The 24,682-nt window shown below is 36.0% G+C and overlaps 1 protein-coding gene across 2 annotated transcripts in view; it reads right to left on the bottom strand.

Moving 5' to 3' along the window:
• PTPRD (protein tyrosine phosphatase receptor type D) overlaps positions 1 to 24,682 on the bottom strand; it is a 2,419,801-nt gene that overhangs the window by 129,524 nt on the left and 2,265,595 nt on the right. For both annotated transcript variants that reach the window (XM_064580091.1, XM_064580092.1), the window contains 3 exons: positions 20,402 to 20,611; positions 15,571 to 15,731; positions 4,319 to 4,431 (listed from right to left, as the gene is read on the bottom strand). In XM_064580091.1, coding sequence (XP_064436161.1) covers positions 4,319 to 4,431; positions 15,571 to 15,731; positions 20,402 to 20,611 — 484 coding nt within the window. The remainder of the gene's footprint in view (positions 1 to 4,318; positions 4,432 to 15,570; positions 15,732 to 20,401; positions 20,612 to 24,682) is intronic.

Consider the following 24,682-nt stretch of genomic DNA (forward strand, 5'->3'; position numbering starts at 1 on the left):
TAAGAACAAGAATTATTTGAGGTACAGGTTATAAGAACTTGGAAACATTTTTTTACACACAAAAAGAACTTTCCTCCCAACCTAGGCTAAGACACAGTTCACTTTGGTTTAACATGTAACTCATCTATCAACTCATCTTAGTGCACACCCAGCTACTGCTGTCCACAAAGATGTATGAGGATTAACAGAGGTTTATTTTAAAACCATCTTTTTTTAAAGATTTTATTTATTTTATTTCATTGACAGAGAGAGACAGAGAGACAGCGTGAGAGGGAACACAAGCAGGCGGGGGGTGGGAGAGGGAGAAGCAGGCTTCCGGCTGGGCAGGGAGCCCAATGCGGGACTCGATCCCGGGACTCTGGTATCATGACCTGAGCCGAAGGCAGTTGCTTAACCAACTGAGCCACGCAGGCTCCCCTAAAACCATCTTTTAATAAGTGGGTATTTCCCCTTCCTCTGTAGAGCTTACAGACTTGTAAAACTTGATTAGCAGTTAATAAGTCTATCAAATTCTTTGACAACATCTCTTTCCTTTTCTCATTTTATTCAATTTTCCATTTGAAGTCATAAGTCTAACTTTAGCTAAATGATACCTTCATAATATACACTTAGGACTCTAATTTTGCAGGTCATGGGTGATACAAACAATGGTATTTGAATTGCATGTTTCATACTAGTTCTTACTGACCCAGTATAACAATAAATGATGACTAATTATTGCCAACTATCTATTTTTTTAATAGATTGTGTAGTTTAGGTTCTAAATATAAATGAGTTGAATACTGCCAACTCTAACAGACAGTATTCCGGCTAATAAGCATATTCATGGGAAACACCTACAAACAGAGTACTACCCGCTCTCCTGAGGGTGTTAGCCTTCCTCGCCCTGTTCAGATGCTTGAATATAGCGTTTCACCAATACAGTGACTAGACTGTCATCCAAAATTTGGAGAGTGTGCTAAAGCAATGTTTTTCTTTTTCTCACAACCTTGCAAAGATGGTTCTACTGAAAACAACAGATTTCTCTGCCTTTACTTGGTGCCTTAGTGGAGAGACAGTGGACAGGAATCTGATGTTTCCTTTTCCTGACCCGGCGATAGGTGTGTCTGTAGTATTGCAGTGAAGGGCATATTTCTTTGAAGTATTTAAACTTTCAGGATACTGTATTTATATGGACTTTGGAATGTATTTTCAATACCTTTGGAGTATGGGGTAGAATTGAGGGAAAACCATCTGCCTCCTTATATTCTAGGCTCTTCAACAAGAAATACTTAAAAAGTAAATAGTATTTCCATTCCCAAGATATTTTTTTAAAACAAAAGTATAATTTATAGAATTAGTGAACTAAATGATGTGCTTCCTTTACCTTCTGAAATACCTTCCATTTCAAATGGAAGTCTTTGTTTGATATTTTATCTTTCTCAACAGATCCATTGGAAGTGGAAGTGAACTTGCTTTCATGAACAAGTTCAGGTGGCTAGGGGCTGATACATGAATCACAGGTTTTTTATTTCATTGAAAGTCATTTGTTTGGAGTGAAGGTGTGGGTGGTTAATTCCCTACTTATGCATACCATTAATAAGAACTGTCAAAATTTATGTTTGTGGATAAACGATTTTACTTCCAAAGGTATGATGTATATAAAAGCACATTTCAGACAGTGAGAGGGTTTAAAATCCAAAAATTAAGGAGCATCATATCATTTGCTGTGCAACACCTAGTAAAGGGATCATTTTATTGCATCAGGCAGGAAAGCCATTGATTATTTGTGAACAAGAGGAGAGGAAAAAGTACAAAAATGTTATTTGGTTAACAACGCTACCTATTATCCTATTGGCAAGTAATTAAGGCGATTTGTAGCCATTGCTTAGAATCTGTACTGGCTGAAGCAAATGGTCACATTATTATGAATTTCACATTAATAGCTGAGTCTATATTCTTTGTCAACTGGTGAAATTTTCAGGACAGCAGACCTGGGAGCTTGGGAGGTAAATAGACTGTTTCAATAAATCAAGCTCAAGTAGATTGTTTACCTGAGCTAAAAGGCACAACACAGTGCTTCCTCAATGAGCAGATGTGCTAGGACCTTAGGACAATATCTCCTGTTCTATATTCTTCCTCTCTTAAACCCCTTTCTCCCTCTTTATTGATTTTGCCCACTTTATTTCATTACCCATTTGATGTAATAAGTCTAACCTTCATTAAATGATACCTCCTATAAACTTAGGCCCCCATTTCACTTTTGTAAATCTATTGATGAGATAAGCAATGTCCCTTCAACTGCAACATTCATTCTCCTTTCCATCGACTTCTGTGAAATTTAACAAGCTCTCTCCATAAATGGATCTCATATTCCCACATACACTGGGAAAATTAGATTCTTTATAAACTTTTTTTTTATTAGACCATATTTGCAAAATTGCCCATAAAAGTGAGAAGTACTTAATAAATGGAGGTCTCTTGGTTGAAGTCATTTCTATTCCCTTCCTTGTTTGTAGTTGCCAGCACTCTGCTAATAATCCTTTCTACACAGTTCCCATTCATGCTTCCTATTTATGCCTGGAAACATACTCTGTTGGTGCTGGAATAGACGAGGGAGAGCACTCTTACTGCTCTTTTTCTTCTGGGGCTATCTTTGACTTTCCATTCACCCTATGCTATGCTTCTGTCTCTACTAGAAGACCAAGGTTGTTTCCAATACAGATCACACCTCACATAAAAGCCAGAAGTGGCAGGGCAGAGCAGCAAAATAACAGTCATTCTCTATTTCCACAATGTGCTGCTTTTGTAAAGAAATCCTATAACACATCATCTATGTGGCTTTTAGGTCCTCTATACATTGGTTTGGCCAAATTGAAAAGTGCATGAATTCCTGGGTCCATTATGAAGTCGCCTATAGCCTAAAGAAGTAGTACACTACTATTTCAGAAAGTGAACTGAGAAGGTTTACTACAGAAACTCAAATCATATCCAGTTGCCTTAATGGGATAGCTAGATAAAGACTCAACAGGGAGCATCTACGAGACTACAACAATCCCAGAAGACTGCATAGGTTTGTTTAATCATCATCACACGTGCATAGTCCACATTTATCAGCCTTTAAAAAAAAATACATACAGGAGATTTTTGGCTACATGAACATTTTCTTCTACCTTTATGCTGTTGGAGGTATATCTTTGCTTTTAAAAAAAACTTGATTTTTAAAAAGTCTAAACTCCTTTGAGATAGAACTTTAAAAATGACCCACATTTATGATGATGATTTGTATAGCCACTTTGAAAATGCCAGATGCTTCTTTCAACTGAATTGTTACTAGTTACTATGATACGTCTACATGTAAAAGAGAAAATATGCCAAACACAATACGTTGTATTCAAGTCAAAGTAATTCACTGCAAATGCGTAGTTTAATAAATTTGTAGTGTATCCTGCTGTGAGTTAGGAAGTCCATTTGACACATTTGCCAACAATCTGGTGAACAATAACATAATCAAATTTTAATCAGACTTTAGATCAGTTCTTTACTTTCTTAATTATCCTTAGGTATTATGACAGTGCCACTCAGTTTTATGTTTTTAGATCTCTTTATTACTTATGATTTTCCACTCATTTGGTATAAATAAAATTTACTTGAAAGAAAGCAAAATAAAGTTAGCCTCGAATTAATAATACTGTACAAAATGCCCCTTAGCAGGAATGACATGTTTGCTCTGTTGAAGCACTTAATGTTCTTTAAGAAACAAGTATATTTTTCTTAACCTCAATCACTTTATGTGCCTCCCCACAAGAAACATAAATTGGCCAGTTATATGAAGTATAGGTAATTTTTTAAAAGAAACTAATTTTTGCCTCACTTTGTTTCTTTCCCTCTTACACCCCCTTTCTTCAGTGAAACTTAGACGCAAATTAATAGGAAAATACAAAATAAATCTATTCTTTCCCCATGGAATGAATGATGCAACACCCATCCACCCATTCATTCACTTTATGAGAAACTGAATTCTTGCCAGATAGATGTCATTAAAAATAATAAACTGTGTTAAACCCCCCAAATGGTAGATATTCTTGCAAGACTATAGTTTTTCCAAAATTTGAAGATGAATTATATGTTTTCTCTTGTCTACTCCACCTCAGATTTGCAAAAAGAACTTTCCTTTCAAGACTTATGTATGGTGAATCTCAATAATATTACAATTAAAATCACAATAAACAAAATTGTTCTAGATAAAGAGGTGTATTTATCTCTCAAAACAATATCAGTTGGCCAAAAAACTTTCAGCAAATTCTGTATTATGGACAAGCTGAGTCCTGCCTCTTACCTGGTGTTTGAAAATTAAGGCGCCTCAGTTCTACTGGGTCTGTTGGATGGTGTGAAGGGACCTCCTTGCTGTTGGGTATGCTGCTCTTTCTAGAGTCAGACTCTGCCCTCTTCCTATAGGGAGAAAAGAAAAATATAAGAATAAAATAAAAAAGCAATAAAAACACTTAAAAAGCAAAGAGTCACGCAGCCCCCTCTCCCTCCCAACTTTCTATTTTAAACCATTTGACAGACCAGCTTTGTGACCTTGTTCAGGTTGCTTTTCCTCTCTTGGCCTAGACTGTTTCCTCAAGTCTAAAACTTTTATTTAAGTGAATGATCTCAAAGTTTGTCTAGAATTAAATTCTTCATTACCTCTACCTTTAGGCTTTAAGGGGGGTGTTGGAGAGAGAAACTTGAGTCCTTGTTCAGCAAACCTCCTTTATCCACTGGTTCAATTTGTGAGGAACAGGACAGAGTACTGCTAACAGCCAATGCTAACAGAGTTCCAATAGCCATGAATGTGGTTACCACAGAGAAAACCTCTGAGACTACTGAGCCTCAAGCTGAAGAGCTAAATCCATACTCCCTTTTTCCTCTTTCCAAGATTATATGACTGATGGCTACAAAGAGGCCTGCATTGGATATTCCCATTAGGCAGACAAATACAGTTTGTTCTAAGATTCCAAGTTAGCCTAACACCCGGAAGGAGAATTAGCACAATGCAAGACCAACATCCCCTTTCTCTTTCAAATTAAAAAAAAAAAAAAATAGTGTTGGCTGTTTGTAGTGTTAAGCTGTGATTAATATTTCATTAATGAAAGTCAACCACAGAAAGACCAGAGAAAAAGTAATTTCACCTACTGTGTCTCACTTTTCCAATGATTATTCATGGCATAGGAACCATTAATAGTGCCTTGTTATAAGTAATTCTTCACACAATTCATTTCATCTTTGTTTTAATTACTATCTACAACTTTTATTAAATACCTTTGTTTAGGGTGTGATAATGTAGTATTAACAAGTGTCTATGCAAGAAAGGTCAGGGTTTTCTTTTTTTTTTTTTTATAAGATTTCTTATTCATTTTTTTCAAACCCCTCAAACACAGAGTGCTACCTATATTCTTTAAGGTTAAATTAGGTCAAAAACTGAAGAAATGGAGGACTTTTCAAGCAGTGCTTTATTCTGTATTTATTATTCGAATATTGATTCCGACAATCTCCGGGCTGCAGTCATAATCCTAGCATCTCACCCTTGTTCAAAACAAAGACACTCTTCTTTGGGGAAAAGGGCACAGCGGTGTTGAGGAACACTCCCTTCTCTTTCTGATATGACTGTCGCACAGCTCATTAGTGTTGCTGTGGCAATGGGATCTCATTCAGTGCCACCCAGGTCGTTCCATGGTTAGCCAGAGGGCTCCTGTTAAATAGCCTTTCTTTCCATCTCTGTTCATCTGGATAAAATAAAACTAACCAGGGGATGAAGGGAAGATTGATGCAGAGGGAAAGCACATTTGATTTGCTCAAGTGCAATGCCTTTGGCAAAACGGCGTTGATGGAATACATTTTCTTGGGTGAGTCCTGTTAGACAACTTCCTCTCTCAGAACCTTGCATTAACCTGTCTCAGGATTTCCCATTTCTACCTAAAGTTGTCAGGTATAGCCTGAGGACAGAATGTACTGCCAAGCTATACTACCAATCGGAGTGAACAGTGAATCTGAGGCGTGCCAAAAGTACTGACCCTTCCAGTTGTATGGAGTGGAAAATGAGAACAGAAAGAAAATCAGAGCTGAGGGCTGGCAAGAAAGATAGGAGAAGACAGGGAAAGAGTGGCTTGGAAGACCATGTATGTGAAAGAAGGATATGGTGACCAGTTTCAGAGTAGAAAATGTCCCTGTCTTTAGGCTGTGGGTATTTCCCTCACAGAGATTCATTTTACCACCAAAGATACAGAATCTAAACAGGCTAATGAAATGCCACCAACTGCTAGTCAGTCAGTCCCACGTGTAACAAACATATGCTTGGTTATTCTCACTTCAGGGAACCCCAGGGGCCCTTCTTAGGTTTGTGTGTTTGTTTTTCCCCATACGAGTCGGCACAGATACATTTCTTTACTGATGTGCCAGACCTAATGATTCAAACCTGGATTTTTATCCCTTCTCAAAGTGTCTCCACTGTCATTTTTGCAGGATTATGGAACCAGATGGAGAAATTTCTGGGCAAGGAAACTAGGTTACTCCTGCAGGTATTGTGGGGCATACTCCTTATCTTCTTTTTCACTGAGGCCAGGCTGAGTGATGCTGAGATAAAGGGACAGAAAAGAATACTCTCTAAAGAAATTTAGTCTGTTTCTCTGGTGCTAGGAAAGGTGAACATCACACCTTGTTGCCCAGATGAATCTCAAAACCCAGAGCTTGGGACTAAAATTGCAGTTTATAATTGTGATAAAGTTGGGAGGGGGTGTTCCCTGACATTTAATAACTAACTTCTTCCTCACTTTATCTATTCAAAGAAATGACCTCCAAAATCTCAGATTCTAAAAATCCTAACCATCTCAGAAAACCAGCTGTTTCAATTTTGTTTTGCTTAGTTTAGTTCTGGTGATCATAACATGGATAATTCTGGCTGCCCACACTTTTGTCACATTATTTTTAAACATAAATGTGCTAAAATGGTTGTTTTCCAACAGAAAAGATTTCTAAGAAATGTTTGCAGAATGAAGAGTTTGGTCATCATTGGTAATAATGGTAAAGAGCTTCAAAAATAGAATTTACTGCCATAGAGTATTAAGTGGCATATGATGGTTTAAATTAGGGCCAACGTGAATGGACGTAGTCACACGTTTTTCCTAAGTTTTCAGAGGTCTCATTATTCTCATTTTCAATGAGGAAAAAAGCAAAGAATAGTAACTCCAAAATGATTTGAATTTTGCCTTGCTATTTTATTTTTTTCTATTAAGATTATAAAGTCCTATTGTAAGTGTATTTCCTGCAGAGAGAAATATCTGCCACATGTAGGAGTTATATGGGTGAAAAGGAAATGCAAGGTTACATGACATTTCAGATATGGTGGAAACTGCTAGTAGTATAAAAACGTGTGGTAGTTTGGAATGTGGATCATGTATAACAAAAATGCTACTCTGTGGTCTAAGGGGCTTTTTATTTTCATTTATTCTCACCTGGCTCTCATCTAGGGATAAAGTGGGAGGGAATCTACTTATTGAGAACAAAGATATTCAGACATATGGGCCAAGCCTTTTGGAAGACAGATACATTTATCTGAAATCCCTACTATTAATATTCAAAGAAGTCAGTTCAAACACTTCATGATTTTTTTTAAGATTTTATTTATTTATTTGACAAAGAGACAGTGAGAGCGGGAACACAAGCAGGGGGAGTGGGAGAGGGAGAAGCAGGCTTCCCGCCAAGCAGGGAGCCCTATGCGGGACTCTATCCCAGGACCCTGGGATCATGACCTGAGCCGAAGGCAGACGCTTAACGACTGAGCCACCCAGGTGCCCCTACACTTTATGATTCTGATGCCTTTAAGAATGCAACCCCACTCTGCCACTACTGGTGTGTATCTTCTTGGGGAAGTCAACTATAATACTTATCAATTTCTTCATGTACAAAAGAGAAGAAGAAGGTTAGGAGATGATGTCTAGGTTAAATGTTGTGATTCTTAGAAGTTGAATTGTTTTTTTTTTAATTTATATATTTTATAAAGAATAAAGTTATTGAAGGAAATTTTTAGTCCTTTCATGTATACATTAGATGTATGCATTTGTAAAGTTACCCACATATGACTTAGATAATTCCAAAGCATAATACATAAAGTGTCATTTAATTAAGAAAATTATAAACTCATTTTTAGTATTTTGAATATGCAATAAATGTTTAATTAGTGATTCTGAAAAAAAAGAGAGCCAACTCTCTCATCTTAATGGAACCAGAAGGCAGTGATAATGTTATAAAATGTGGACAGTATTAAATGGGAAGGTAGATCTCTGAGTATATTAAATGGGTTTAAAGTGTTTTGTGTTTCAACTAAAAAACAAAACAAAAACAAACCTACTTTGCATGTTTTTAGCTGGATTAAGTGATATTAAAAACAAAAAAACACCCTACCGAAGTGCTAAGTTTTCTTTCAATGAAAGTAGCTTGCTGACCAGTGTTTAACTGATTTTAGGGAAAAAAATACAGCCATGGTTCTCAAACTTTAGCATGCAGCCAAATCACGTGGGAGGGCTTACTAAACTGCAGACTGTTGCACCCACACCCAGAGTTTCTGATTCATTAGGTCTGGGGTAGGGAGTCCAAGAATTTCTACTTCTCTCAAGTTCCCAGGTGATGCTGATGTTTCTGCTTCTGGTCCAGGGAACAAGCATTGGGAACTACTGGAATACAGCATTGGGAGGAAGGCAGTTGAGATGAGCACTGAGACCCTTTTCTTAGTTTAAGTTTTATCAGAAATTTGTATCTATTGATATATAGATAGAGAGATAGATAGATAGATGATAGATATAAGTTAGAAAGGTAGAAGGTTAGATTGAACGAGTTGTTCAATAATCACAGAGATAGCTAGTCTTAACTATTATTATTATTATTATTACTACTACTACTACTATTGCTGCTTCTGCTATTATTAGTTGAGTCTGGAAAACGTGGAAAATAATTTGAAACTCTGTAAGAGTTTTCACAAAGGCACGGCCACCAATATTTGCAGGATATGAAAATGCCAGTAGCGTTCCTGTATCAGGAGGTGACCTCAGATCAAACTTAAAAATTGGTCTTGAGTAAAAACAAACAAAACGAAACAAACGTTTTATGGGACACCTCACATTTCTGTTCTGTAGACACATTAACACATACAAAGGCTCATTAAAACAAAGTTCAGACTGGTTTCATTACTTTCTAAATTTGGATAATTTGTTATTTATTTTTATATAGACAAACTAATTTATTTCCTTCAGAATCATTTTAATATCAATCATTTTAATATTTTATAAACTAAGCTTTGTCCATCTTCCACTTGCCAGGTAATACCTTTTATATCCAACCTCCACCCTCACCCCCTCTTCCAAAGGCTACCGGTTATCTATTACTGAGCATTAAAGGGGCTTGTTCTCTATTCCTCACCTGTCAGGTTTACTGCTCCATTTTAATGCAGCAAAAAAAGAAAAAGAAAGGCTAAATGTTAGTTGGCCAGTGATAACAAGAGTCACTATGACAACCAAGACTTAAGAAACACCGCTCACAATCAGGGACACATTAAATGACACACATTAGCAAATGACAGTGTATCAAAACTTTAAAGGCTTCTAATTATGAATTAAATGGAGGACATGAGGGTACATAACTAACTAAAGCGTTTTTTCTGTGTATGTTAATGTCACATTCACTTTTATCCATCAACCTACATAATATTGCCACAATTATTTCCCAGAAAGTGTTTGATGGTAGAGATATACTATGTTTTTTACAATACATACAAGAAATTTGTTCATCTAAAACAAAATCTTCAGTTAAGAGGTATGCTATTCCTTTAATGATATAAAATATCTGCAAATTGCGTTGAAGTGCACAAAAATGTGCACAATGGTATAATACACTATGAGGTAATAAAGTGGCAAAAATGATTTCTTCAAACTCCTTTTGACAAGTAAGGTTATCATAATCTTTTTTGCCAATAAAAGATCAAATACATTTTCAGTTTTGGAAAAAGTAATACTCATCGTTATAAGTCTACAGAGCATGACCCACCTATATTGCTGGGCTAATCCTGAAAGTCTTTCATTACCAGCCATTGATATGACAGATATTTTCATAGTCAAAGAGGTGCTACTATCTGTGAACACATCTAGCTCATGTTCATGTGATAATATGTGGATTGTTTAGATAACTATGTTCTTTATGCAGAGAATATAACTTGTACCTGAAAAAAATTCATCTAAATAATCTTCATGGTGAGGTGAATTGCGAAGTATTTGGTGAGTTCTCAAATCCAAAATAGAGATACTAAGTCTGCCTTAATGCCAATGAAATACATACCTGAGTTGCTAAAGAATCTGGCTTTAAGATAATCTGGTCTATCTCCTTTCAAAAATACAAAACCCACATTCAAATTGTACACACATACACATACAAAGTGATTAATGAAAGTGATATCAAACACACTGGTTAATTCTTTGTATTCTTAATTTTAAAATAATTTACCTAGTGCCCCAGGTTTTAAAAATACTAAATATATGTTTCTAACTTGCTCATTTTTTAAAAAAAAGTTATTTATTTATTTGACAGAGAGAGACAGCGAGAGAGGGAACACAAGCAGGGGGAGCGGGAGAGGGAGAAGCAGGCTTCCCAAGGAGCAGGGACCCCGATGCAGGGCTCAATCCCAGGACCCTGAGATCATGACCCAAACCGAAGGCAGACACTTAGCGACTGAGCCACCCAGGCGCCACCCATTTTTTTTTTTCCTTTTTTTAAGTAGGCTTCATGCCCAGCATAGAGCCCAACACGGAGCTTGAACTCATGACCATGAGATCGAAATGAGCTCAGATTAAGTTGGGTGTTTAACCGACTGAGACATCTAAGCACCACTAGCTTGCTCATTTCTAATCAAGGAGATCTTTAGTGAGTCAGTTGTAGGAGAATCTATTTCTTTGGATGGAAGAGAACTACTTAGTGAATTAACAATTTTGTATATTAAAAGGTTGAGTATTCTTATTGAACAAATGCATAGTTAGTGTGTGATTCACTCCTTCCACTAAAATGTCAGACCCACCACACACATAGGTATATATTTGGGGCAAGTATCTAATTTTGAAGGCTATGGGAACTTGTAAATTTAAATTACAGGCTAAAGGTTTTATTACAGCTCTTGCCAGTCAACACGAAGGTAATATTGTATGATGGAGTAAATAAGTGGAGGGGATTGAGTTTGGAGTTTGTTAATACTATTCAATTGGTATAAATTTGATTACTCAATATCCCTCTGTGCCATGCAGTCTACTAGGCATAAGGGATAACAGTGAGGAAATGACAGAGTCCTTGATATACAGTTTAGTGGGGGCAAGAAAGACAAGGATATGAGCAAGTCCAGGAATGTGCTGGTTCTGTGACATCGATAAACAGAAAGTGCTTTGAAGAGTATAGACGAGGGAACACCCTTAGGGCAGCCTGAACTGGTAGAGAGAACAGGGCAAGAGGAAGGCACCCAGAAAGGCTTTTTGTTTAGTAGGTGGCATCATAGATTACTTCTAAGGGATGTTTCAGAGTTAGCCAGGCCAAGAAAAGAGGCTGGGGAGTCAGAGGAAAGGCATTTCAGGTATATGGAAGGATCTACTCAAAGGCCAGAAGGCAGAATCAATCAGCATTGTCCAGTGTGGTTGGGCATGGCAACATACTTCTCCGTAGCATCTCAAAATATCCTGATCTGTATTTCTTTCTTTGATGACATCTTGGAAATATATGTAAAGTTGATACAAAAAGAGAAGACTAATGAGGCACAGTCCACAGAGAGTGGCTAATGTTGGAATGAGGGGAAAAGCTTAAAAAGCTGAAGTTTGTGTTTTAGTCCCATCTATCCCATAGCTTTCATACATGAACATCTGCAGGTGGGGATGGGAATTATTTACTCTGTCCACAACACCTATTTAGGTTAGACTATTACTAATTAAGGATGTTAATTTTGTTTAGTGTTTGGATCCTTCCAACCTCCTAATCCTTATTTTCTTTTCTTCCACACTACATAATAAATATTTCTCATCCATCTTAAAATGCTTTTCCATTTAGTCAGGCTAACATTTTATTTTCAAATATCTTCTATGTAAATAATTCCCAGACCATTCTAGAACTAATGACTAAAAAGCCTTACACATAGAACAAGTGTACAATGTAGATGGGTATCTAAGTGTTCATTTGCTTTATGGATTATTTTATTTTCTTTTTTTGTGGGTTGGATGGATGCAGAACAACCTGGAGTCATATTTAAAAAACATACACACACTGGAGGCAGAAATGTTATAGGAATAATTCTATTACTTGGGTTTTTATGTTGTCAGATTATAGAACTTTATTATTAAAAAGGTTCAATTATCTAGTCTACCCACTTACTTTATAAATGAGGAAACTGAAGCCCAGAGTGTTAGCATGACTTTCTACCCCAATTAGCTACCTAGTCACAGAGCTAAGACTCAGTTTCCCTGATTCCTTATTTTCTAATTAGTGTTTTTCTAATCCTTGCTACCATCCAATCTCTGTAATTTACATTTTGAAAGCTTGTATATATCACATATAGAGAACAAAATTAAAAAAATCATAGGGCAAGATAATTCATCACACTAAAGACCTACCAATTATATTTTAATTTTCTTATGGTTCAGCAGGTATTTTAGGGGCCTTACAAAGCCTCAGTTGATGCTGTTTTGACACTGATTATCAATGTATTATAGGTTTACAAATTACTAGATTAAAACTAAAGTCAAAAGATATAATGCCAGATAAAAGAGTGCACTAGTTCCACATCAATATACTTAATAGGAATAAGTCTCAGTCTCTTCACACAGATCTATAAAAAATGCTTCTTTATATGAACAAACCATCCATAGCTCTAGACTTACTCCTGAGGCAAGTCGTTTTGTAAGCAGGTGTGTGTGATAAGTGGGATTATCAAGATAATGTGAGTTAATAATATTTAATAATAATAATGATAATAATGATATATTCAATTCTGATTCATACCAATTACCTATGTATAAACTGAAAGGTACCTAAAAAGAGGGATGAAGTATTTATTATATAATTAACTTTGCTCAGAATCTAAGCTATAAAAGCCACTATTCATTGCCTACAGAAGATTTCCTCTTGAACTGCCTCATGATAATCAAGAAGGACATTGTTGGGTCTACTTGAATTTCAAGTCAGGAATGTTCTTTACTGCTGAAGCAAGCATTTCTATTTCAGAAATGCTTCATGGGCCTTCAGATGGTTGGCTAAATATACTTAGCATTCGAGGATGTCTGCATTTCCCAACAATTGCATTAGACGATGCTTACATATGCACACACTAAAATGCAACTCTATTTTAACAGAGGCATAAAATCTTTAAATGTGATGCCTCTTTTTGCAGGATTGGAAAAGAATATATAACCAAGTTGAATTTTTCCTCAAGCACATGCACATGAGGCAAGAAACACTTAATTATAAATCTTTAAAAAATTATCAAGGTTATAATCCTATTTCTTCACATTCACATAACTCACAAATATCATGCACATCTCTGTTAAGTGACATGACTTAATGATAGCCAGATATGACTTAATGGTAGCCAGATATAGCCGAATGAAACAAAACTTAAAAAAATACAGCAAGCATTTTCTTCATTTTGAATAATCACAAAATGTCATGTGCCAGGGTCTAGAAATGCAACCATCAGCAATCACTTTCTGATCTGACTTCCACAGTAGGATTTGGCCACCTAAATAAGTATCACCGAAAACAATGATAATTCTACTTTCAGTCTTTTATTATTATATTCTCTTCTGGTCATAAGTGTAGCACATGAACAGCACAGAGCACCAGTTCCTGCTTGGACCCACTCAGGATTTGTTATTGTTCTGGGGCATATGTGGGCACCTTGTGCTTCCTGTCCTTACTCTTTACACAAGAGAGAGGCAACAAAATACACACTGATAAACTATGGATTAGGATGGGAAGATTGAAACCATCATCTAAGAGAGAGTTTGGCCTTCAATTACTTGCTTTTTCAGCCATCTTATAGTATGGATAACTGAGTGATGGCAGTGATCAGGAAAAAAAAAAATGATGGATATTTCTTTCCTTCTTAAGGCTAAAATAGGATAGGAAATTTAATGGGTTATGGTTATGAACTTCTTTCTTTAATTTGTCTTTTCTTTTCAACCCTCTCTTTACACTGAAATAAAATGGAATACAGCCTGTTAAGAGAAAGTTTTGCAAAGGACAAGTGTCTTAAAGGATATTTTTTTTTAAACAAATAAGTAAATAAAAGACTATTCTAGGAATATAAGAAGAACATGCTTAACAAAAGAATACAGGTAGAAATAATTAATATAAGCCCAGTGAAGAGAGCTAGATAAATAGGAAAAAGAGCTAATGGAAATAAGATTATCAGATTAAGCATGTCAGCAAGAATCAAAATGAAGACATTCTCATCTGATTTTGAAAGTCAAGGTTATGGAGGGGAGGCTATTTCATAGTAGTGGGAAGATATCATCTTCACAGTAGCATTCTGAAAGATGACATACTACAAAGAAAAATGGGAACATAGATTCAAGTTTCATAAAAATAAAATTTGGATTAGAAGAAAAGAAAAAATGACATAAAGGGAGATAATTCAGAATTTAGTCATTCTACATGTTTAAGAGAATGTATTATATATGTTAATTTTTATAATTTTACATATTTTAATATTATATATTTTTTAAGTCAGAAAGGAGTTATGGAAAGAATTACTGATGTACTCTTTCCAACTGACTGGGACTAGGGGAAAAATCTAGCTTACTATAAATGAGGCAGAAATGTAATTGAAAAGGGGTGGAAGATCAGAAAACATGGGGTAGATGTGGATTATTTGCATCCTAATTGTAGTCAAAGACACCAAATCGGATCAAAACCTGGGAGTATAAAGGCCAAGTTTGTGGTTTTAGTTTTTTAAAGGAAAATGGTACCTTATATCCCCTTCTTGGACACAAATAGAATTCACTATAGAATAAAGGTTATAGAAAGAAAAAAAAATTCATTCTCTTCCACATTTTTCCTTCCTTTATCTTCAAACTTTAGCTACTTTCACTGTTTTGAGAAATAGCTACAGGAAAAAAAATCTTAGCTCGTGCACTCATTAGACATATGGAATGGGTACACATGTGCAAATTTGTAATAGTATTTCTAAAACCATGTAGACACTGAGCAATTAATCATCTAAAGCAATCAGATGCAAGCTTGGAATTATCTGCTTGTGAATGTACTCATGTCTTGCAAAGTGCCATGCAAAGTGCTCCGAATGCTTAAAGTAGCTGATAAGACCAAGGCTAGGATCCATGGATGCTGGGCAAGAAAGTCCATTCCACACCTGAATGGGATTTGAAACAGCACAATCTTTACATTTCATTCTAATCTAATGGAAACATCTTCCAGTGATTATGGGGGCTACACTGAAGTATTTCATTAATAGTAACCACATAATGACCATAGAAGGATTACCAAGATTGCAATAGAGATATTAGGCAAACCTACCTTTTATAAAGAAGGATAGCTATGACAATGCAGATGATAAAGACCACTGCAAGGACAGGACCTACAACCCAGATCAAGCCTTCTTCTTCATCTGTGATGGGCTGTGGATCCAGATCCATTGATACAACAGGATCGGAGTAGGGACTGGTTGCATACATCTTCTGAGGAAAAACAGAGTCTGTGTTACTTATAAACTAATGACTTTCTAGTGTGTGTCCAAAGCATTAGAAGGAGCAAAACTTCCGAACTTAGTGGATGTGATATTAAGTGTATGAAACAATGTCAGTGAAAAAGGAGAGGAGGGAAAGGGATGAGAAAAGAGGTGGGAGAAAAGGGAGGAAGGAGGAAAAAGTAAAGAGATCTTGCAATGGAAATTTCCTTGCAGAGTGAAATATTTTCTAATCAAATCATTTTTGATGGTATAAGTTACTCTGTAGACACATTTTCATTGGGATCTATATATGACATATTAAATGATCTTATGAAGTATAAAGTAAAACAGTTAACCATTTACAAAATGTTCAAAGAGCATTTACACTGTGCCAAGGTGTTATGTGTTGTGTGAAAATCAACAGAAATATGATAGTTCCAGCCCTAAAGACATTATCAGCCAGTTAAGGAGATCAAATTTAAAAAGTAAACATTTATAGGGAAAAATGGGAGGGGGAAATGGAGACATGTAGGTCAAAGGGTACAAACTTTCAGTTATAAGAAGTTCTGAGGCTCTAATGAACTGCATGGTGACTATGGTCAATAATACAGTATTATATACTTGGAAGTTGCTGAGAGTAGATCTTAAGTATATTTCAGCACACACACATACACACACACGAAGAGTTAACTATGTGAGCAGATGGATATGCTGCTTATCCTGATCTTGGTAACCATTCCATAATGTATATTGTACATCAAATCATCATGTTGTACACTTTAAATATATAATTATATTTGTTAACTTTCCCTAAATGAAGTTGGGAAAAATATATAGTTACTTGGTGAAGGAATGGACTGAATACTATAAATTTTATTTTTATAATATCCTATGTCTCATTTCAGACTCTCTTAGCACAGTATTGTCTTGACTTTGCTGCTTCCCCCCCCCCGCCCCCTGCCCCCGGTGTGAGGTCCTAGCTTTTCTTTTTCCAGTAGAGACAAATCCACACCTATGGGCTGCCTCACCTGTCCTGCCACTATCTTCTCATCTCTTCTCACTCCAGCTCTACCACTGATTCTGTTTTCTCATTTGCTAAATAGAATTGTCATTATTCAGTCCCTTCCAGACATCTTTTCCAGATTTGCCATAGTTGATTGAGCCTTATTGAAAACTCCTCCACTGATTCTCCTACTTCTGTACTCAACTGGTCCCATTCTAATCTTGCCAACTGATCATGACCACCTCTGAATCCATCCTGTGCCAGCATTCTTAAGTTTTATTTTCTGCTAGTCATTTTCTCCCTTCTCTGGCAAGGGCATCCTTACCTTTAACTACCAACTTCTATGCAGATTACTTCCAGATTAATGTTTCTAAAGTCAGAAACTCTGCTAACTCCCAGACTTTCATTTCCAATTATTGCTAGAGATTCCTACATCTACCTGCAAGTTAAGAATTGCATGTGTTATTTCCCTGCTTGCTAGATATACCCTCCTTCCAACTTGCTAATTTTTCTCATCTTCTCAATACCTAGGAATGAAAAACTACTGATTTTATTTTGCCAATGACCCTCAGGTTGATCTACTCTCTTTCCAGTTTCATGGGTACCACTTTTCTTCCGGACCTCATTCATGCCCACCCAAAGCATACCGAGAATTTCTTTCTTCCTCTAACAGTCTCTAGGGCTGCTAGAGTTATTATCCTAAACTATAGCTGTAAAACCTTCAGGAGCCTCTCTGGTGATTCCTAAATAAACCCTAGATGTCCTAGCAGGGATCTTAAGGGCCTCCGTGATTTTGTTTTAAACTTCTGTATCACACACAACATTTTCCATCATAGTGAGCTTCTTGCTACTACTCCCTAAATGCCCTATTCTCTCTCTTTAACCCTCTCACAAGTTCCACAACATTTAGCTCCTGTAATCTAACTGATCTCCAAGGCCCCGCTTAAATATTGCCTCCAGTGAAGCTACCACTCCTTAACTGGAAATAATCAATCATTTCACAAAATATAGGTAAAAACAACTTTTAAAATTTCAGGTAGTCCTTTATTCCTTTTTTAATGGTATTCATCCAGCTCTGTTTTCCTTTTTTTATTTGTGCATATACTTTGTTTTCTTTAATGAAACTATGAACTCCAGGAAGGTAGGGATTTATATACCGCTTGTGTTTGTACACTCAAAGCAGCTAGCCCAGAGCTTTGCACTTAATGAGTTCCCAGCAAATCTTTGTCAAATAAAATAAATTGTTCATCTTTTCAAATGGCTGATCTTATCAAGACATGAGAGTGTATTCTCATCTCTCCATGATTAGGAAGTATATCTAATTTTTCATCTGCATTTAAAGAATTAATTTAGGGCATATATTCTGAATTTAAGTGCAGCAAGCTTAGTGGTCAATCTGGAAGGCCTATGCCCCACTAAATGTTTGTATTCTATTCTTTCCCACTTTCCCCATAGTATTTAGGAGAGACTGACTACATTTCTAGATTTTCGAATGTGTCAAAAGATAAAAAGTCAGTACATTTCCAACCTTCTCAGAAGCAGCTAAAAAAAAAAAAGAAAAAGATATGTACAGTGTAAGGACTTGGCAAAGACACTAAATATCCAAGAAACATGATTCTTTATGTAAGTATAATTGTTTGTTTTGGTTTATACTTTCCCCTTTCTATCTTGTAGGTCACACTCAACTGTTTGGCAGACAAAAATAAACAAAACTCTGTGATTTGAAATTCTTTACCAACGGCCTTTGAGATAATCATCTTGGTCAGCCAAGATACAAATCTAGGCAGAGGTTTTCCCAAAGCACACAGATTTCCAACCCAAATCAGGAAATAGAGACATAAGAAAATGAAAAGAAAACAAAACCATAAAGTGATACCAGCCTCGTGAAAATAAAACTTGTTCAATGTGCGGGGGTAATAGCCTTTGGTTGTTCTAAACCATCCCTCTGATACTCTTAACGTGAAGTAATAATGGACTAGGGAAAGCTCACGTTTTGAGGGGTGGGTCTTTTCTCTATGAAAATTATTAGCCTACCCTGGGAGTGGTTAGGTGCTTAACAACAATTATTCACAAAAATTTGAGGCTTACAAAATGACAGTATCACTGCCAACATTATATTCATTGGATACAAGTCTTTTCTATAAAGTAGATGCTGGCCTGAAAACATATACAACACATAAAGAGCATTGTTGGGAAAGATGATGGAGAAAAGGGACAATTCAGATAATTTATTTGGAAAAAGTCCTAATTACATAATTAATGAAACAGTGAAATGACATACTAAGGGGCGATGTAGACTCTTCATCATTGGTAATGCATTTAAACACTAGAAACATCTGGGAGAAATCAAACCAGAGTCTCTGACAGCAGTGTCATCAGCCTGCATGGTCTGCGGAGGCTGCTCTTCTTTGCTGAATTCTCTGATCTACCTCAATGGTCTGAACGTGCTTTCTGAAACATCTTAAAGCTATGTAAGGAAAATTACTTCAAATATCTAAAAGTCATTAAAAACAAGAAAGAAAAAGATGATTTCTAACATTCTATTCCCTTGATGTTCTGCCTTAAAACCTTCAACTAAAAAGAGAAAGCATATCCATGCATTAAAATTCCAGGGAGCCCATCACTTTGTTTTCAAATGACATTCTGCGCACAAAGGTAAACCAGGCAGAAAGGCTGCCTTTGTGTTTTGATTTTCCACAGGGGAATTCCTTCAGTCATTTGAAGAGAAGCCCCACTATATGCGCTAACACCCAAGGTGAAGAAATCTTTGAGACATCTCGGGCTTCCTCTATAAGGGAAGTGACTGGCTCAACTGAACTGCCACGCCTGTCAGTTTTAGGCCCCTATTAGAAAGATACAGTTAGAATATGTATATTAAACGTTAATGTGAACTGCCACTTCAAAATCCACCCCCCCTTCACAGCTACAATTTCTCTTCCTCTCTCTCTCTCTCTCCTTTTTTAACATTCACAGCAACTGAAGCATAAAACGACATAAGAGCAAGATGAATTACATAAAAGAAGACAACTCATTATTTAGAGTACCTTAGGAATTCTCTGTTTTATTGAATTATTTTCTAACATTCTTAGCTTTTCACTGATAAAGTCATTGGTAAATTGCTATAATTAAAGAAGCTGGCTGTGCTTGCCTTGTTCCTAGACAGACCTTCTGAATCTGGATAGAGATTGTGGGCTCACCAGCAGTTGCAGGAGAATAAAACACAATCACCCTCAATCAGTATTTTTGAATACCTGGAAATACCCTATGTTTAATTGCAGAACTTGATAGTTTCTATTGTAATCAAATAAACTTCTCTGAGAACAGTCATTTTTAAGGGTTGACGAAGGCGCTTTTGAGCAGTGATGGGTATCACCGTCCTTTCCAGATGTGTCACATTGATGGTTCCAAGAACCATGTCTTATCAGTTCGGCACTTCATAAGCTAAAAAACCCACCTGAATTCCATGTCATTAGGGACACAGCCTTGTTTATAATGAAATCTCAAGCAGATTACTCAGCAGTGTTTAAAGAGTAGGCAGCCTGTTGCTCCACTTAAGTTAATGATAGCTCATGAGAAATAATTAGGATGGATATATGTACATATCCCCCAAATAGACCTATTCTGGTGAAAATATGTAAGAATACCAAAGGAAAGAGATGCCAGCACAATTAACTTACAGACTCTGCATGTTCCATCACTGCTAACACAAAGAAGACATATTCTTGACCACTTTGGAGTTGCTTGTTTGTGAATCCACCATAATGTTTGTCATCCCCCAGGGTGAACTCAGTGGGAAGGACATCAAAGTGAGCAGCAATATATGGCTTTAATTCAACTTCTCTCCCATATCGGATGCTTCTGCGTTTCCTAGATATCTCTTTAAGCAGCTTAAGGAAAAACGTGGGAAACAGAAAAAGAAATGTAAACAACAATAACCCAACTTAATGACTATTTAATGGGAGAAATTAATTCAGGACTGGGAACAACTCAACTATAATTTGTTTACATTTCATGTACCATGTCAGCGTCACTAAATCTCAGTTCTATCTTTCAAATGCTTGTCTTGCTATTAAAGTAAGGTATTAGACTGCTCTTGCAAGGCCCGGGCGATAAACACAGGACAATTAGACCCTTCCTTCGCTGGTAGCTCATATCACTGTTTACCCTAATGAAATCTTCTCAAAGGGCAAGAGTACATTATAACCTAAGTAAAAAAAAAGTCAGCTTGATTCACAAAAGCCTGTCACGCAGGCTTTATTATTGTTATTTATTAAACAAATAGTAACCTCAGATAAAGCCATCAATTATGATCAACTTTCGGAGAGGTTAGTACCATTTTAGATGGTTTTTAGTAGTGAGATCATTTATACAATACAAATACCCTCAAATCAGCAGAAATAGAATCCAATGACCAAGTTTTAATTGAAACTTATATTATATAGACATTGTCACTCATTTAACAATTTATGGCTTGGGGCGCCTGGGTGGCTCAGATGGTTAAGCGTCTGCCTTCAGCTCAGGTCATGATCTCAGGGTCCTGGGATCGAGACCCGCATCGGGTTCCCTGCTCAGTGCAGAGCCTGCTTCTCCCTCTCCCTCTGCCACTCCCTCTGCTTGTGCTCTTCTGTCTATCTCTCTGTCAAATAAACAAATAAAATCTAAAAAAAAAAAAAAAACAATTTATGGCTTGACTTGGTTTCTTGGCTCCTTAAATAACCTTTTGGTTATTCCTCACATTTATCACGACATCAACTTTTCTGGAGCTGACAGTTCCCTGGAGAGGTTGAATTATCTTCTTAGGTGAAACAGACAGGGTAGATAAACATTAAGTTTAATATTACCCTGAAGAAAACAAACACACACATGTACACAAAAATCCTTCACGCATCTCTAAAAGAAAAAGGTAGAACTTATGTTTAATATTCCTGTTTTGCCTTCACCTTTTTCATTAGAAAGTCACATTAATGATATTTTATGACAAATGATTTCAAAATAATGTTGAAGTTAGCTTTGTCTTCTCCCCTTAAATATATTGGTATTTCATAGGGCATAACCAAGGGAAAAAGTTTGTAGCAGTCTGTGATGTCTTTTTTTTTCTGGAATGAAACTTGTCTTCAACTCAATAAATAAAATTAAGGCACTAATGGAAACATTATGGTGAAATTATTTGCTACTCTTGTTATATAAGTGGAAATGATAGATCAAAAACCAAAGTAGTGATATCTGCTTAGCTCCCAAGGCCAGGCTTCTGTGATAATGGTTGCAGATTCTATATACAGCAAACGTCAAATCCTTGTGTTAGGAACCTGATGGCATACTACCCAGGGTTGTAGATGAGCTCAGCTGGTCAGATGTAAATCAAATAGGTAAACACTCTTTGGGTTATATAGATAACCTGTGCCCACATTGTTTTGAATCTAATTTCTAATGTTCTAATATTTTCAACTTTGAGTTTATTGATGCAATGAAAATTACGTGAACTATAAGCTCTTTTATGAGAATTCCAGTAGACTGGGCATCACTTGTTTAGCAAATTTGGACTATCTGATGATACATTCAGTTAGGCTGATCAATTATGCACCAGTGAAGAGGAAATAAAACAAGGCCAACACTTAGCACTATCTTTGAATCCTGTTGTCAGGTTTAGGTTTACTTATAATAATGCTAATCACAATGATAGCTAATATTTATTAAGCACTTAGTTGAAGCACTGTTCTCAGAAGCCTAAATATTTATTAGTTCATTTACTCCTTATAATAAACCCTATAAGTTAGGCTATTATTATATCCCCATTTTATAAATGAGGACATGAAGGTATAACAGAAGTGGCGATATATAATCGGTGCAACTGGTGAAATAAAATGAAATTACATGTAAGGGATTTTTCAAATTATATTTTTGTTTGCTTAATGGTTATACAATATCAAGAAAACACAAATGCAACATTTAAGCTAAATCAATAATCTAAATTGTTTTAACTCAATCTATACTTAGACATATGTAATTTTTGTGCATCTGTTCTCATTAATGTAGCTGAATGTGTACTTAGATTTCCCTTTCCTGGATTCTTTTAACATGTTATTTTAAAAATTCTGATGCCAAATATTTAATAGTGTACTGGAAAAGTCATTACAAAGGTTATTATTGATATGTAGTAAACAATGAGCCATTACTTTAAGGACAAACGTACTGCAGATGAGCTGAACAGCTTTTTGAAGTTGGTTAATCAGAAACATTTACCCTCAGTTGTTTATGTGACTGTGTCCCCTCTTCCACTTCACTGATCAAACCCTACCTTGATTTTATCCATATTTCACATGTATGCAACTGTCATAATTCATCCATATCACTGTCATCCCCATGAATACCTTTTGCTAGGGTTTCTTTAGAAGACTTGGAGGAAGTACCTTAGAATAATATATTTGGGTTTTTTGGTGTTCCTTAGATGCAATGCAGCCGTTCCTTAAGGTCAAACCTGCAATATCAACTCTGCCCCCGGAGGTTGCTGTAATCTCTGCAGGATGCTTCCTGTGTTATATACTTTAAATTGGTCAAGTGTACTCAGATGTTACCAAAGTTACCCAGTATGTTGAAGTTACAACTACAAATGACCACATTATTTAAGAGCAAGCCTTTGAAGTAAATGCGATGAAAAGCTTATGATATATTATAAAACCTGCCCTGAATTAAATATAACTAATATTTTATGAGTCATTCTGTCTGAAATTCAGTTTGACTATCAACGTCTGCTCTGCCCAGTCTGACCTTGACAACAGAAGTTCCAGTGCATGAATTTATTATGTGGAGATTATCCCCAGACAAAGGATAAATGAGCTCAGAAGATAATATTGAGAGTGGCTCTGTTTAGGAAGCCTCTTTCCGTTTTTTATGGGCCTAGAGCTGAGGCATACATGTGGAAATCCCCTTAGGCCACCATTATATTCGGTGATACGGTTTCAACCATTTGAATTATAGGCCTTTCTAAAAAATCACTTGGTCAAATACATTTAAGAGAGGAACATTGCTTTGTCAAAGCTGGCAGTACCAAGCTATAGATAACATTACAACAATGCTTTTATTATCCATGATGGGGGGAAAAATGTCTGTAGGGATCAGAAACTGGATGAGTAAGCATAAAGTGAGGTCATAGACTAGTTTCATTTGTTCCCCTACACAATAGTTACAAAACGTATTGGAGGTAATTCCAGAAGATATATCAAGGGCTTTAGTTTTTTATCAGAAATAATTTTCATTTTCCAGTCAATGCATATCTTATTTCTTCCACCATTAATTCTACAATGTGATCTCAATTATATCAGTAAGAAAAGTGGGAAACAACCCATCCTGACCCCAAAATTTTGAATTAATAAATGTTCTTTATCAAACTATTACACAGATTAATGCACAACTTGTGGGATGATTAAAATGACCCGTTGTTATGGGAATCAGCAGCACAGACCCATAGAATTTAATTGCAGGAAAGCTCAATGTCATATAGCTCTATACTTTAATCCATTAGTATTGCTGTGCATTTTGGAGGTTAAAACCTGGCTATAAAAGAGAATCAGCTTCCTATTGCTAGCAAATGGTTCTACTTCTAGGAAAAGGTTATTATTTAAAAGTATTTGACATAATTTTTGGATTGGATTTTAATTCTTTGATAACTTGTTTTTTGCTTTTTGTTTCTTGTTTTTAACAGGAGGAAAGATTCATAGATTCTACAAGTTACCTTTGCATTTTAAAAGCAATTCCAATGGAATTCAGTAATTTATTCAAGAGCTGATTAATTAATAAGTAATAATATAACAATCTCAAGATTAACTGATTAGTCAGTTGCAAGTAAAAGCATGCCTTGCTTCAAAATGTTTAAAAAAGGGGCACCTAAAAAAAGGGAACGTGATATGATGAGCACTGGGTAATATACTCAACTAATGAATCATTGAACATTATATCAAAAA

The sequence above is a fragment of the Mirounga angustirostris genome, unplaced genomic scaffold (genome assembly GCF_029215605.1).
Source record: "Mirounga angustirostris isolate CCGP_5_RB_7025 unplaced genomic scaffold, mMirAng1.0.hap1 SCAF_15, whole genome shotgun sequence".
Taxonomy (NCBI): Eukaryota; Metazoa; Chordata; class Mammalia; order Carnivora; family Phocidae; genus Mirounga; species Mirounga angustirostris.